The sequence below is a fragment of the Periophthalmus magnuspinnatus genome, chromosome 6, assembly GCF_009829125.3.
Source record: "Periophthalmus magnuspinnatus isolate fPerMag1 chromosome 6, fPerMag1.2.pri, whole genome shotgun sequence".
NCBI classification, from domain to species: domain Eukaryota; kingdom Metazoa; phylum Chordata; class Actinopteri; order Gobiiformes; family Gobiidae; genus Periophthalmus; species Periophthalmus magnuspinnatus.
Genome location: NC_047131.1, coordinates 6,280,658 through 6,297,526, shown reverse-complemented (window position 1 = coordinate 6,297,526; position 16,869 = coordinate 6,280,658). Strand labels below are relative to the sequence as shown.

Here is a 16,869-nt window from a genome sequence, read left to right as displayed (position 1 = left end):
CTAAATAAAATCTTAATCATACCTGAACTATACTCTCATAAGTGTGATCTCAGAGAATCACAAAAAAGGCATTTAGTATTCCAAGTCTGTGGCACTGTGAGATGAGGCTAAAGCTAGAAGCTAAACACTAAATTAATTCCAGTTTATAATTCCTCTTTATTTAATGCATTGGGGTTTGCTAGTGTTTATACACTGGAAATGTAATATTTTTTATCCTGACGGGAGTGGCGTGCATCAATAAACAGAAAACAGCTGTCAAGGTCAGTTTTGTGAAGCATATCAGCTCAACATATAAGTTGCCATCACTTGAAAAATGGCACTATATCACAAGATCAAGTCAGCGTCTGGTGACAAATATTGTTTTTAGAGATGGTGTGTCTTAACTTGTGGCTGGTAGTGTATAATGTCAAAGGAAACGGACCATTCACTAAAAACCCACCTTAAACGACGTTCACTTTAAGACTGCTCCGGCTCAGGTTACTATCCCCCTTGTAAGAATTCTGGTCCAGTGCCATAGAGATGTGTGTGCTGTGCTTTTGTGCGGAACACTGGCTGCATTCGGGATGGCATCAGGGAGAGGATGATGCAGTGCAGCTGGCCAAAAGGTTTCCTATAGTGAGTATTGAGCGTCCCCAGGTGAGCCTTTGAGCCCAGAGTCACTTGTACTGCCCTGAAAAGTTGGCAGATCCACACACAGAGCAGAGCAGGGAGCAGGGGGGACAATGACTTTGCTTCACACCACCAGTGCACTGCAGAAAATTGCAGAATATTTTTAGTTACTTTTAAAGGTCCTATATTATGCAGAATAGACTCTTTAGAATGTTATTAGTTCACCAAAAACATACCTGGAGTTGTGTTTTGTTTCATTCATTCATGTTTGAAACCATGTATTATTAGTTTGTCTACATCTCCAAAGCTCAAAATGCTCTGTTCCACCTTGTGATGTTATAAAGCGGTAGTTTTCAAGCTAACAGCTACATTTTGCCTTTTGTTCAGTAGAGATTGGCAATTCCAGGGCTGAAATCATCCAAATAATTCTAGTGAAGGTGTATGGAGTTTACAAACACAATGGAGCACTTCCTGTATTGCCATATGACATCACAAGGTGGAACAGAGTGTTTTCAGAGAATATTCAGAGCCTAAATGTGCAGGGTTTGTGTGTTAAACATGTGTGAATGAAACAAAACACAACTCCAGGTCTGTTTGTGATGAGGAAACAAGATTATAACACTGACCAGAAAATAGCACAATATGGGCCCTTTAAAGTATATTGTATGGGTTGTATGTATATATGTATTTTATTTCTTTGTGTTTTTTGTAGCAGTATAACTGTGGTACCACTTTAATATTACTACACCTTAAGACTTAATGCAAAATAAAGATATAGTTTATTGATTCAGACTTGGTAACTATTATTTGTTTATACTTTTCTTTAAGGCTAATTAAAGTGTAGTTAATATAAAGTGGTACCATAATTGTTAGTTTCACCCAGAAAACAAGTAACCCCTTTGACAGTATAAAAAAAAAAAAAAAAAACGTTTAATCTATGACATAAAATGGTACCATGTAATATAGGACAAACTGTATTATTATTATTATTATTATTATTATTATTATTATTATTATTATTATTATTATTATTATTATTATTATTATTATTATTATATGTTTCATTATTTTGTTTATTTTATTTTTTATTCCATTTTGCAGTTTACTTTTTCAGTGTCGCAGTACCCTCACTCATTGGTTGTGGAAATAGGCCCATTTGTGTCCCTCTGGTCTAAGTGCTTCTAATCAGACCAGGAAGTCCAGAGAAGGCAGTCTCTCTCAGGCCGGACTCCAGTATAATGAAGCCGGACACCTGATGGATCACCTCCACTTCGTTTGGAAAGGACACCTCGTTTATCTACTCGCCCTCTGCTAACCTTCAATACTCAAGCTACAAGTTGAACAAAAGTTAGACATTTTGTGCCAGATCTGAGCAGCCAGTTTTTAGAGGTGGGTAGTACAGCCAAAAAATTTAAGTAATAAGTAAAAGTACACAGTGGTCCAAGAAATGACCGAAAGACAAGAGCAAAAATAAAAGTGCTTGGAGAAACTACTACTCAACTGTCTGATCATTTTAAGTGAATGTAATTGGAAGGACAAAACAATAATATGGTATTTTCAGAAGCAGACATAAAATTTGAAAAAAAAAACCCAACAAATTATATCTGAAGGAGCAGTGCAAAAAACACAAATTTTCATATCATTTAATATTGTCAACATAAAGCCTTTGTCACTTTAGACTTACTCACAGAGGGAAAAGGAACCAAAACATTAACTATTACTAGTACTGTTACATTTTCACGTATATTATTGAAGTAGGTGTAGGGTCTTCCATTTTTAAATAGATTTTAGGTTTTTTTTTTCGAGGGACAAGATCTTTCATCAGTTACATTGACAGCATTGCGCTTGTCGCTGCCAAGTGTCTTGCCAAAGGACATCACAACAGTATTAGTAAAATCAACGTCGGAAACAGGGATCCTATTGTGAATGTTGAGATATTGGGATTGTTTGGTTTGGGAACAAATTGCAACTTTGATTTTGGAGTCCTACAAGGATCAGTACTTGGGCCATTTTTGTTTTAAAATAATACCTGTTGTTTTGTTGCATTATCAGTAAATATGGGACTGTATGGAATCAATCATTTGAAAATAACCTTGATCAGGGTTCTCAGCTTTTTCGTGTGGCCTGGGATAATATTTTGCTTTACGGAGTGAAACAGCAACTATGGACCCAGAAAGAAAGAGGATTATCAGGACAAGTAGGAAGAGCAGTACACAAACCCAGACTTATTAGGCTTAACTTAAGGCTAAACCAGGTCTACACAGAAACTGAAGTACAGATAAGGTAGCTATACATAATTATTAAACTAAATGAGGGGAAAAACACTAATAAAAATGTCTGTAAATAAAACAAATACTCAAATTGCAGAGGGAATCACATACTACCATTAATACACCTATTGTAATTTGAAAAAAACTAACCAAGAGAATTTGTTGGGCTTTCTCATACAATACTACATTGTGCAGTGTTTCCATGGATTTCAGAGTGATAAAAATCTAGTACCGTTGCCATAGCAATTAACAATTCAATAAGCTGAAAAACATCAATACTCCTCCGTATGGCCCATAGTTAATTCATTCTCCTCCACCCGTGTTAAAACAATACAAACACATGGAGCTGAATGAATGAAAATGAAAGTCCATGCCTCAAAGTGAAAATGTTCAAAAACAAAGTGAACAAAATGTCCTCTTTTATTTGAAAGTAGGAAGTGAAAGACCAGGGACACGTCGCACCTTATACTCCTTTGAAGAATTCTTTTGTACGTGAGGGGACTTATTGTAGTGGACTCTCTGGCTCTAGCTCGAGTCCTTGTTGTGCATTTGAAGATAAAGTGTCTGTGAGAGAGACAAGAGAAGAAGAAGCAGGAGGAGGAGACTCTCAAATGTTTTTATATCATTTTTAGGAGAGCCCAGCGGCTATTTTGTGAACCGCATCAGTGAAGTGTCATGTCCGAGCAGAGGGTTGGGGTTTGTAGCTTTACGACTGACTGTGTTAGGTTCAATATAATCTTTTTTCAGACATACAGAGCTTTGTAATAACTGTTGTATTTGATCATGTTCATTTTTGTATTGCTTTTAATTACACTTTCACCATCTAATGCATTATATAGGCCTACTGATTAATATATCTAGGGATTGATACAGCACCCATTGTAATGTAATTTAATCATATATTATATTATATGTTTGTTTTTTTTTTGTTTTTTTTTTAGCTTTCTGTCATATTATAACCTTTTTTCCCTCATCAAAAATATGCCTGAAGAGGTTTTCTGAGTTGTTCGTGCATGTCTGAGTGATTTTGTGGTCTCTCCCAGACACTATTCAAGCCCTCCTTTCAGTTATGTAAACAAGGCCACACATGTCTACATCTCCATATGAACCTCAGGGACGAGCCTCCTGCTGGTGCCCAGAGTCAGGACTAAACATGGGGAATCATTGTTTCAGTTTCATGCAACTAAAACCTGGAGCTGTTTTCCTGAAGATGTGAGACAGGCCTCTACTTTTATTATTCATGTTTTGATTTGTTGTATTGTGATTTTAATGTTTTCTTATTTATTTGTTTTCTTACTTACTTTGTGTATGAATTATGCTATACAAATAAACGTGGCTTGCCTTGTCTAAGCCCACAAGCGCACGTCACCAGGAAGCTCTCTGCCACGGTATCTACGCTCTCACCACACGGCCCCTCCCTGCTCAGCCCTCCCCTCACAGAACAGCAAGTGGCAGAGAGATAGAAACAAAACTGAAACCAATTAGTACAGCTAGTCCCTTCTATATAATACACTGGTGGTAAGCTGCTACTGTTCTATTGACCTGTTGCACATTAAAATCCCTCATTCATTCAAGCATTAGTATGGGAGTCTGATGCTAATGGTACACACCAATGCAAACAAAATGTGTTTAACAATATGTGTCTAACAATAATTACAATATCCATATTTATAAATACAATACATGTTTAAGATGGACTCTGATCCTCTGTTCTTTAGTGAGAGTAACCAAAACATTAACTCAAGTTAGAGTACTGTTACACTTTCACATGTAGTATTCAATTAGATGTAGCTTCTTCAATTATTATTATTATTATTATTATTATTAATATTATTATTATTATTATTATTATTATTATTATTATTATTATTATTATTATTATTATTATTATTATTATTATTATGTATTTTTTTCTGAGGGTATGATCTTTCATGAGTTACATTGACAGTGATGTACCTGTCTGTCTCTGCCAATGACTTCTCTGACCATCATTCATCACAACATTGCATTATTTTAGCAAAGGTAAAGTAGGAGAAGTGTCTTGCCAAAGAACACAGCAACAGTATTACATATTTAATGTCAGTAACAGGGATCATATTGTGAATGTTCAGATATTGGGTTCAGTTTTGAAGTGCCACAAGGATCGGTACTTGGGCCACTTTTGTTTAAAAATAATAAGTTTTTTTGTTGTATTATCAGTAAATATGGGACTGTATGGAATCAATCATTTGAAAATAACCTTCGGCTCCTCATTGTTATTTTGTGCCTTTGGATTTATTTCTCCAGATGAAAGTGGAGGGATGTTTTTGTAATATTCTTGACTACTTGTTCTTTGTATTAAGGTATGGAAACACCTAATACCACACATAGTTTTATTGTTGATATGTGCTTGTAAGAAACAGATCATTAAAATATCTAAATATTCAAAAGTAGCTCTCTATGAATAAAACACAGTACCCTCCCTCTTGGATATCCGAAGTTGCAGAAGTTATAAAAGTTCAGTCAAAATATTTGCGGTAATTAGACTGAGAGGTTGAAGAGAAGCGTTGCCGTTGGGAAGTACTCAGATCTACACTTCATTTAGACTGGCTGCAGGTTAGTCTCCATGGATTTGTTTGTTGTTCGGAATTACATATTTTCAAGCCTAATTAGTTTTAAACCTCAAAGAAGAAGTCATTACGTTTCCCTTTAACACAGTGTATCCACAGCTGGTGAGGCTCCGGGGGCGTTCCTCTTGTGTTTGAGAAACTTTGCTAAATGTTGTTTTCCGAGCGCCTTGAAAGCTGTAAATGTTTAACCTCTTTTTGGTCTGAAATGCATTTATCTTTTATGGAAAAATTGTTTCATTTTTGTGTTCAAAGATGCAGTAGGAGCAGCGCAGTGGAGTGTTTTAAATTGTCTACACTGGATACACTGGTCTTTTCACTTAAACTTAGTTTAAGGGCTCATATTATGCTATTTTCTGGTGTATTCATTGTTTCTTCATTGAAAACACACCTGGAGTTTTGTTTTGTTTCATTCACACAAGTTTAACACACAAATCCTGCATATTTAGGCTGGCTCAAACAGACAGTTTCACCTTGTGATGTCATATGGTGATACATGAAGTGCTCCATTGTCTTTTTAAACTTGAAACTAGAGTTTCTCAGTCACTCTCACCTTTTTTGTTGAAAATCAAACACCTACACAGGACCTTGAATGTTTGTATTGATCATAGGCTCATGAAAATGTGTTTAAAACCATTTTGCATTTTTTCTTGAGTTTTCAGAACATCTTAAAACTTTTTTGGCTATGTGTGCTAATATGTGCATTGTGTGTTCATGGTAACAATCCACCAATACACATACAGGTCAAACACACCCAGCGTGATGTCACTGCAAAGTATCAATACCACAAGTCAGCCAGTCTAATCACAAATACATTGTGGAGATGCTACATTTTCAGACAAAAGGCCTGTACTATTATCATTACTATGACTTGTTTTGGACACCACACCACATGTAGCCATTTTTTGTCTATGGCTTGTATTCTTAAAAGCTCACATTGATCCAAAAGTCAATATTGTTTTGCTTTGAGTTGACAGCCGTGTTCTGCAAATGGATCCACACTGTCCCCACACTCCAGTCTGCCCAAATAGACCCCAGTACATCAGACCTCACATGCTTCCATCATGTTTTTACTGCTATATAGGTCCACACTATAGGGACTTTAAAGGAGCTATACAGTGATGTCCCTATTCCCCTTAGCTCTGAGTGGAGACAAGGGGAAGTGCAGATATGTGTAAAGCAAATGTCCACTTACTTTTGAACCCGATGAACTGCCGTAGTCGTCTGTTCATCACCGTCAACGTGCCACAAGGGAGACAGCAATGAGAAAAAACATAATAGTGTATACATTTGTAGAGACACATTTTAGAAATCTGAGAAATTTAACATTTGTAAAGGTGGTTATTCTTTTATAGAGCAAGCTGCCATGAAGTCACCTTTAAAGAACACATTATGCACAATTGACTTTGTTGAGCTTTTACATTGTTCTATCCTCAAAAACATACCTGGAGTTTATATCACTTTATTCACACTTGTTTGAAGAATCCTGTTTAATAAGTCGGCTCCCTCTAAGAACTAAAAATACTGTACATGTAATTTTGAATTTCCCTGGATTGTTACGTCACAGGTCTCCATGTTTTAAGTCTACAAATCATTGCCAAACTCATTCTATGCATTTTTGCCCTCAAATTGCGTTCACAACTACATGCTTGTTAGCATGTTGCTAATCCTAGTCGTGGTTTATTTATTAAATAATTATTCCCTTTGCTGCCAGTAGATTGTGTCCTAACCCCAGTTCCCAGGATTGAGAGAACTGTAGAAATAAAATGTCTATTGTGTGAAGATAGACATGATTTGAACTTCTAAAATATAAGCAAAGCTACTCCAGAGCATGTTTAAAGGCCAGTCACATACAAATAATCTGTCCTTTAAAAAACCTTTAACAAAAAGGCCTTTACAATCAAGTTTTGATTTAGTTCAGATAATTGAAGGAAAATTTTATGTATTTATTTTTTTAATTACCCTGTAGGTTGGTTGTCTGTGTTGTTATGCTACCCTGTTTTGCAGTGCAGAAAATACAAGGAGTATGCATAAAAATTTCATTTTGGGCACTCAGAGAGTCCTGACCAATCCTGACTCAACATCTGGAGATGGGTCTCTGAGCGTTGTGTTCACACACACGCCAAAAAAACTGGATAACTGGCCTAGTTCAATTGAAGCCGATTTTTTGTCCTCATGTACATGATTAGCAAAGGATGCTATTAGACTAACTTACACTTCATATACTATAATCTGAATAGGCATTAATAAGGGTTTTATAAATACTAATAGGTGAATGATCACTAACAAACCGATTATTACCCATGTCTTGTGGTATGTAAATAAATGTTCTGTATTCTGTTTCTTCTTAGGATTCACCATAGTTTTTGTTCTACACTGATTTCACTTTCTGTGAACAGGTGTGTCACCCTGCACGTGTTACATTCAGGTGTTGTGGTCGCATGCTGCACGTCATTAGACTGCATATACACTGCCACTCCCCAGAGCTCCACCTCTTATAATTACTCCAGGAAGCACACAGCACTCGCTCAGCACTCACTATCTCTGGATCATTTTGCCTTATTGTCCAGGAAACAGTATAGACCGGTTCAGTTCTGCTTTTGCTGTTCTTCTTTCCCTTCCTGCCTGGTGAGTATTTTTATTTATTATTGATTTAATTAATGAACCATAAAAGGCATCATCAGTGCCATGAAACATTGAAACATGAAAAATGAATGAAAAGGAGCAGAAAGAAGAGTAATCTGTTATCTCATTTCTTGTTCATGCTCACTTAATGTAGTAGTTTTTACGTATCTCTTAAAGGCACAGTATGTAACTTTCCGGAGGAGACACATGACCTGCATGATTCCATGGAAATAGAAAGCTAAACCATACTTTGGAACATTCTCCATGGAGATATGTTTTATGCCTTACTGTGGAATATTATAGCCAAAGGAACATTATTTCCATGGAAACAAGCTTGGGAAGGCCCTACATCAATCACCAGCCCTAAAAATGTGGTTATTCTTTGAATCGCCTGTTATATATTTTTTTTTTAACACTGAGATTAACGTTGTCTCATCAGTAACACAATCATTTATGTATCATTTATCTGCACATATTGCTTTATAAATAGCTTGTTATCCATGGGTGCATTTTGATTTAGAAGTAGCTCAGTCCTTATTTAGCCCAGGTACTTTTACTGCTGGTTTATGGCTTGACGTAACTTAAAGCATTGTGCAACAGGCATTCTCTTACTCATCCCTCTTTATTGCATAAGACAGAGAGAGACAGAGAGGAAGTGATGCTCATGCTTCATATTCCTATTTAAAACACCTACAGTATGTTCAATCCCGATGATGCAGATATTTTTATATAAGATGAAATAAGACCTGATAACCAGAATGACACTCAGAAAGGTTTTGGGAATGACTGTCTATTGTGTAAAGGCCATTTGTAAACCTTTCTTTAAAGCCCAAAATTATTCAGTCATTGCTCTATAATAAAAAGAAAAACAAAACAATTAAACAACAAAAACAAAAACTAATGTGTGTGTTTCAGGGGTCAGAATGGCGGCAGCTGTCGGCTCTGAGGATAACTTCCTCTGCTCCATCTGCTTAGATCTGTTCAACAGCCCAGTCACCACTCCTTGTGGACACAACTTCTGCAAAACCTGCATCACCACACACTGGGACCTGAACCCTCCAGTGTGTCCTCTCTGTAAGAACAGGTTCAAATCCCGACCCCATCTCAAGACTAACACTTTGGTGTCAGAGATGGTGGCTAAGATCCGAAGCTTGCGCGAGGCCCAGGCTGGACCAGAGGACGTCCCATGTGATGTGTGCCCTAAACCCAGGCTCAAGGCCCTGAAGTCCTGCCTAAACTGTGTGGCCTCGTATTGTCAAAGCCACCTGGAGCCCCACCAGGCGGTGCCCGGGTTAAAGAACCACGAGCTGATAGGGCCTGTGCAGAACCTGATGGACAGAGTCTGCTCCAAACATGGCCAGCCTCTAAAGCAGTTCTGTCAAACTGACCAGAGCTACATCTGTAGAGTGTGTTCTCTTTTAGAGCACAAGAACCATACGAATGTTTCTCTGAAGGACCTTTGTGACAGGAAGAAGTCTTCTCTGCAGCTTTCTCAGACTAAGACCCAGGACTGGATGGAGAAGAGGAAGCAGAAGATCAAGGAGATCTGGCACCACATGAAGCTGAGTCAGAGAGTTTATGAGGAAGAGCTGGCTGCAGGTCAACAGGCCTTCACTGCTCTGATAGAGACTGTTCAGAGCAGGCAGAAGCAGTTCATCGAGCAATTACTTAAAAAACACAAACAGACAGCGAGACAGGCCAAGGACCGGGTCCAACAGCTGAAGCAGGAGATCAGTGAACTGGAGAAGAGGAGCTCTGAGCTGGAGAAGCGCTTATGTTGTGAAGACTATTTCTACTTTTTGCAGAACTTCACTGCACTGCCCCCTATTGAAGTGAAGAACTGGAGCAGCGGGAGCTTTGAGGTAGAGACATGTAAGGACATAGCACTCCAGGCTCTGTCTGAGATGAAAGAGCAAATCAATGCACAAATAAATAGAAATGTCTTCAAGAGAGTGCAGACGTTTGCAGTGGACATCACCTTGGATCCAAGTACAGCTAATCCTAACCTCACTCTGTCGGGCGATCTGAAACAGGTCCATCACACTGACAAGAAGAATAATTACCCAGACACTGCACAGAGGTTCTCTGACTGTCCTGGAGTTCTCGGGAAGCAAAGTTTTTCTTCCGGCAAGTTTTACTTTGAGGTTGAGGTCAGAGATAAGACAGAGTGGGATATAGGTGTGGCACTGAAGAGTGTTAGAAGGGAGAATCCCACTCTGCACCCTCACAGAGGCTTCTGGAGCATCTGTCTGAGAGGGGGAAAGCACTATGCATGTACAGGTGACTGCCTGTTCCTCAGGGCTGCTCCAAAGAAGGTGGGGGTGTTTGTGAACTATCACAGTGGCCTGGTTGACTTTTATGATGTACATACTGCAGATCTCATTCACTCCTTCACTGGCTGTAACTTCTCTCAAAGTCTGCTGCCTTTTTTTAGCCCCAGCAATAACCACAGAGGCACAAACTCCACCCCTCTGGTGGTCACAGGGGTGAAGGACGAGTGCAGTCCACCAAAGAAACTCAAACAGTAGAGCAGACATGGACAGTGATTTGATTATAGTTCTCCACCACGCCAGAGGATGGCAGGGTATACAGTTGTGTCTTTGGGCTAGGCCCATCTTGCCCATGAAATGGTATGAGAGTGAGTGAGTACTGAGTGGTCTGGGGGGCGATGGCGTAGGCCTGTATTCTCTGTCAGTCTACCCCAGGGCAGCTGTAGTGATATGTTTATGAGGTGTTGAATGAATTCATACTAAAATCCAGCCCTCTTGTTGTAGTTAAGAAAATCACTTTTGTGTTACAGGCCCTCTGTTTAAGGGCCTGTACTAGATTTTTTCCATGTAATTTGAAATGTATCTTGCCCTAGTACAGATATATTCAGCTAGTAGACCTCTTGAAAAGGAAGTGCACTGTTAGTATACTAGTTTTTTTTATTAGCATTACAGTGACTGCAAAACTACACTTTGGCTTCTGAAAGTCATGAAAAGCACTTATAAACTCATCATGGAGAATAATGATAATAACACTGGGTTACAACAAAAAGCATTTTTGAAAGTTGTCTGTGCTTTTTCAACTGAATTAGGACCATTTAGCACCACTGAATCCAAAAATGATATCCATTTTTCTCAGTCAGGTCAGGTTTTTATGCTAATTTGATTTAGAAACATCCGATCTTCTGACTAAATTGATTACAATTTTGTGACATTATCAGTTGATTTTCTTTAATATTTCTCATCCAAAAAATGTTTTAGGAGATAAAAAATTGTTTTCTAACAGAATGTATTAATTAAAAGTTACGTTATGCTAATTGATAAAGGTAAGTACATGTAAATTGGAACATTACGTTATCATTGTGCAAAATTCAGGACATGAACTTCTGTTTTTATGAACCCCTTGAATGCTCAGCAGCAGGGATGTCTCTCTTCAGAGTCCAACAGTAATCAGCCATCATGACTGCATCCCAGCGTCCCTGATACCTGGTCTCCATCTCTTTTATGTCCTGATGGAATCTCTCCACCTGCTCATCACTCAGTGATCCCAGATTCTCAGGAAACCTGAACATTTAGCTCCTTTTGGGAAAAAGGATGTGGAGCATCATCATTAAAACCACACTGGAGGAATCTTTGTCACTGATGTCAGGAACTTCTCCAAACACAGGTACTGGAATTTAATCCCAGTGAGCTACAGGACGACGTGCTGATTCACGGTCAGGATACTTGAGGCTGCTTCGGTTCTTTCTGTTGATCCCAGTCACATCAATAGCCCAGAAGTAGCTGTTGATGTCGGCTCCCTCCAAACCATGGGAATTCCAAACTTCAGACAGCTCTTCTTGCCTTTAGTCCACTGACGCAGATACTCGGTGCATGACTTGCATGCCATGTGTGGCGCCCAAGCTTCATCTTGGTCACCAAGTTTAATCCCAAAATAAGCATGGTAAGCACGCTTTATGAAACTTGTGACTTGATTCCTGTTAGGAACATTGGTGTATTCACCGCAGATGTAGCAGAATATGTCAGGCTTATTTTTGCAAGATCTTCTAGTCAAAGCCATTTCATTCACTTGTAATATAAAAAAAAAACAATTAGTCATAAATTGGCACATGCAAAATCTTCAGAATTTGTTTATAGTGAGAAATATAACAGAATTTTGCATCATATGACATGAAAATACTCATACATGTAAACAAAATCGTCCAAAAACAAATATGTAGCTTAGTTCAGAACGTTGACCTGATTGAGCAAAACCAATGTGATTTTTGGATTCAGCACATCAAGATGATCCTAAATCAGCTTAAAAATCTTAGACAATAAATTTAGTGTTGACCAGTGTAATGAGGATGCTGGGAGTGCATAAGGAAAGTGAGGCATAACTCTGGACCACTGCAAACTGAAATAAACTAACTATGTTTGCACCTTTAACTAGACATGGAGACATTTTAATGAACTTTCACTCAGGGGGAGATGTCCTTATTACTTTACATTACATCAGTATCAAGATTTCAGCCTCTTTCCTCTTTTCAGCATCATGAGTTTATATGAATGTGCAATGGGTTATATTGAGGTCGTGGAAATACTTCAAAAAGCTTGTTCTGATCAAATTTGTATCGTATAAATGCACTTGTTAATGCAGTTTTTCACATTTTCATGTCCATGTAATTGACTTGAGTTCAGTTTCTGTTTTGATTTGTGAGGTTGGGGAGGGGGGAGTTCCTCATTTGACATTCACATAGCAACATGTGCCTATGTCATCATTACTTAAAGTGGATATGATGAAGTTAACATAATAAAGATTTTACTAAAGAATCTTGTCTAGTTCTTTGTCAGTTTTATCTATGAGCTATCAGCTTCTGTGATAATGGCAAATTTTTATTTTGTGAGTTGGCTTGAAGTTGGCTTGGAAAGTGTGAGGTCATTGTAGCCTTTCTTTAAAAAAAAAAAAGGGGGGGGGGGTACAGTAAAATGACTGTGTCTGGTTCAGTTGACATTACAGGAAAATGACTTTTGAAAAGTTGTGTTGAGTGTGACATTATAACTTCAAATGCAGCACCTCCAGCTCTGACTGAAAAGCACATAACCAACCCACAGGGGGCAGCACTAAACACACTTTCACTAAAAGCACTAGCGCAAGGGTGCTCAGACTTTTTCAGTATGTGAGCTACTTTTAAAATGATCGTGTCTGAAAGATCTACCACCTAATACAAAAATGTTAAACATATATTTATTTGTAAATGTTTTATGAATTCTTACATGTACAGTGCATTTTGATGTACCTTGCACAACGTCATGAGATAATACTGCAGAACACAATTGAACTTCTTACATGTTCATAATTACTTGAATGATCATTACTGCTCTGATGACACTGAATAGAATCAGTGAGGGATGCATAGTTCGGGCAGTAGCTTCTGACAGCCAGGAGTAAAATTGCATTTTTCGTTTGGAAGCGATAACAGAGCTAATCATGTTGATTACGGTTTTGTCTTTTTTCATAGCCATAAAATCATGTTAAATGAAGTATCAGAATTTACTGCATTTTTTAACACAACTACTTCTATTTTACACATCCATCCATATTTTTTCTTTTACGCATCGAATAAATGACTGGGAAAATCCCCGCAGCCTCGCGCTCTCATTCGTCTCCTTCGAGGGACAACAGAGGCAGATTACAGTAATGAGGGTAAAATATTTAGATAGCCCCATGTCTCCGCTTTGAGACGCCGTTTGAATTTACATGAGAGCACGACTGGTTGCGGAGTTACGCTGCTGGAAAGTCCGCAACCGCGAGTCTATCGGCGACGATAGGATCCGACGCTATAGGGTTAAACTAACTCATACTTGTTTATGCGTGTGCAGCGCCCATGATGTGACCTAGGGTCAGGTGTAATCCGACTGTTGTCCTGGTCATGTGACTGGATGGATGAGGGGACGTGATATACCCAAAATGCATTCGCGATCGACTGGTAGACGTAATGAACACCCCTGCACTAGAGATTAGACAGGGCAAATGGAAAATGGTTTCTGATTCTCAAAGTTTTTACAGTGCCAACTTTTAAAGAATACACTTTCATTAAAGTCATCTTAATGGACTTTTATCAAAGACATGTTTAATAGTTGTTTATCACACCCACTTTAATAGCATTATCTGCTACTCCTAGTCATTTTTGGCAGTTTTATTACAAACTAGATACATTTTCAGCTTTCTTATCAAAAATGCCTAAATCTAAGTTTGTGTTGCCTTCAGTGCCCTCTGCAGTTTCTAGTAGTTGGTGACATCACAAAAGACTGCTCTAATTACAGCCAGGTTTTTCTGATTAAAAACACCTGGATGCGGGGGCGGAGTTTGAAGTGTGGATACCTGTTAGACCAATGATACTGTTTTTTATGTCTCCAATCCCCACCCCTCCTCCTCTCTCACTTTTTTCTTTCATCCTCCAGGTACTGCCCAGTTTATCAACTCTATTTGAATTGTGGTTGCAGGTGGGGTTTATTCCCACATTAAGAATAAAAACAGGAGGGGCAGGGAAAACAGTTAATATAAACAGATTTGTTTCCTACTAGTCTGGTGTGTCTGAAAAGCTACAGAAGATTTTTTACACAGGATGAAATCCCTGTCTATTTCAAACACTTTAAGACAGAAACTGGTTCTTCCAAAGAACAAAACCCTGAGCCATAAACAAAGTAATGTGTCTACTCCATTCAGTGAAGAGTGCAGTGAGCGTTACATTGGAGAAACTAAACAGCCACTTCATAAGAGGATGTGCCAACACTGGTGTGAGAGCTCCTCTGGACCACAGTCTGCTGTACATCTACATCTCAAAGACACTGACCACTGAAGATCGTGAGGTTCAGATCTGAGCCAGAGAAAAGAAATGGTTTGAGATGAGAATTTTTGTTAGAAAAGACAATCCGTCTTTGAACAGGAATGAGGCCTTAGACATCATCTATCTCCTATTTATATTTGTAACTTCATCCTCAGACCTAAACCTAAACAAGGAAAAGTATAGGGCTAGCCAGCATGCTAATAGGTGTGTGACCACCCATTAGGGGCCTGAATGATTATGCAAAATATAGAAAGGCACAATGCACACTTAGTGTAGCTCATTAGCTAACAAACAGAAACTGTAAACAAATAATAACAAATAAATGTTTTGAGTTTGAGTGCAGTTAGCTCCTCCCTTCAGACAGATATATGTCAGTGTGCACCAGCAATCTGACCAGAACTGATGAAGCGGCTTGGATGAGCAGCCAAATGTCTTCACTCCTACAACTTTTTGTCCAGTTGACAGATTTGAATTTTTCTTTTGCTATGGATTAAACCTACACGAGTGAGGAATTACACAGACTTCTAGCCTTATCTCATCCTACACCGTGAAATAAAACACAAAACAGACATTTTAGGCCTCTTCATAGCAACAAAAGTTTACCCATTATAGTGGCAATCAGATTTATTAGCGCCTGTTTGTTTGTTGTTGTTGTTTTTAATCTTTTGTCTTCGTCCTGGTGGTATTTTTATCCTAAACATTTTATTACTCAAACTGTACTGTTTTGTTTTTTTTTTGTTAATTTTATTTATTTATTTTTTTACTGTGTGTTGATTCTGCTCTTTCCCTGTGGCACCTGATATCTGCGGCCCCTGTGTAATGAGCCAGAGTGAATTGGCAGGATTAACTGTGGATAACGGCAGCTCTGCATGATTATCATCTACCTTTCAATTAGTCTCCAGCTCCTGTACAACCCTCGCTGCTCGGGCCCAGACTGGTGATCGGCTCATTTACAGCCAGTGTTTTCAATCTGTGTCATGCTGCTGAGTGAAATAGTCCTCCTAACTCTTACAAAAGGATAACAGTCTTTTGGTTTAGTTTGGATCAGATCACAGAAACCGCACACAGATAATAACACAGCCAGGTCAACGCTGTGAGGAATGCTGTTGGAGAATGTATATAGAGAATAGAAAACTCTGAGGTCATAGTCAAGTGTATACTGTGTATTTGATTATGACATGATTCATCACAGTCCACTCTGAGTACATTTACAAGTGACAAAAGCTTTCATTTTTGCATGTGGGAATTGCAACAGATTTGAATAGTTTCTTGCTGATATCCTTCAGAGTTTATTTTTGTGCTGCTATTACATTGACTTCAAACCTGCTTCCTCAGAGAGAAATACCTTTCTGTCCACTCGTTATATATTGTACTGTACATATAATGAAGGAAAAGTAGTAAAGTACTGTACTTAAGTAGAATTTTAAGTATCTGTACTTAAGTAAATTTTAAAGTTGATACTTATTTTTACTCCACTACATTTGAGAGCAGTATCTGTACTTTCTTCTCCACTACATTTTTAACAGATTTGAAAAGTAAATGTATTTTATTTCTTTTTGAGACCTGCTGTAAAGGTTGAGAGGTTTATTTTTTTTTTATCAAGTTCATAATTTGAGCAAGAAAAATGTACAAATAAAACCAGATAGAAAAAAAAAAAAAGATCGATTCAGTTGTTTCTGTTGAGCCAAATTCAGAACAAATCTTTATAAAAATCACTACATTGGAAGTTTTATTAGATCTCAAAATGTTTGAGAAATACTTTTACTTTTGACTCTATAAATACACTTACACCTCTGAGGTTGGTTTTGTTAACTTTGTGACGTTGTAACCTGACCTTCTCCAGCAGAGGGCGCCACTCCTCTGGGTGACGTGAGAGTTCTACAGTTTATGGTTCAAGTGCAGGAAGATGGACACTATCACCACCAGACAAAACTTTGGAAAC

At 38.2% G+C, this 16,869-nt stretch overlaps 1 protein-coding gene across 1 annotated transcript; it reads left to right on the top strand.

Moving 5' to 3' along the window:
* Positions 1 to 7,999: 7,999 nt before the first annotated feature.
* On the top strand, positions 8,000 to 12,817 carry LOC117372579 (E3 ubiquitin-protein ligase TRIM39-like). The gene is made up of 2 exons (XM_033968399.2): positions 8,000 to 8,113; positions 9,026 to 12,817. The coding sequence occupies exon 2, from the start codon at positions 9,034 to 9,036 to the stop codon at positions 10,636 to 10,638; it is 1,605 nt and encodes a 534-aa protein (XP_033824290.1). The 5' UTR covers positions 8,000 to 8,113; positions 9,026 to 9,033; the 3' UTR covers positions 10,639 to 12,817.
* Positions 12,818 to 16,869: the final 4,052 nt, after the last annotated feature.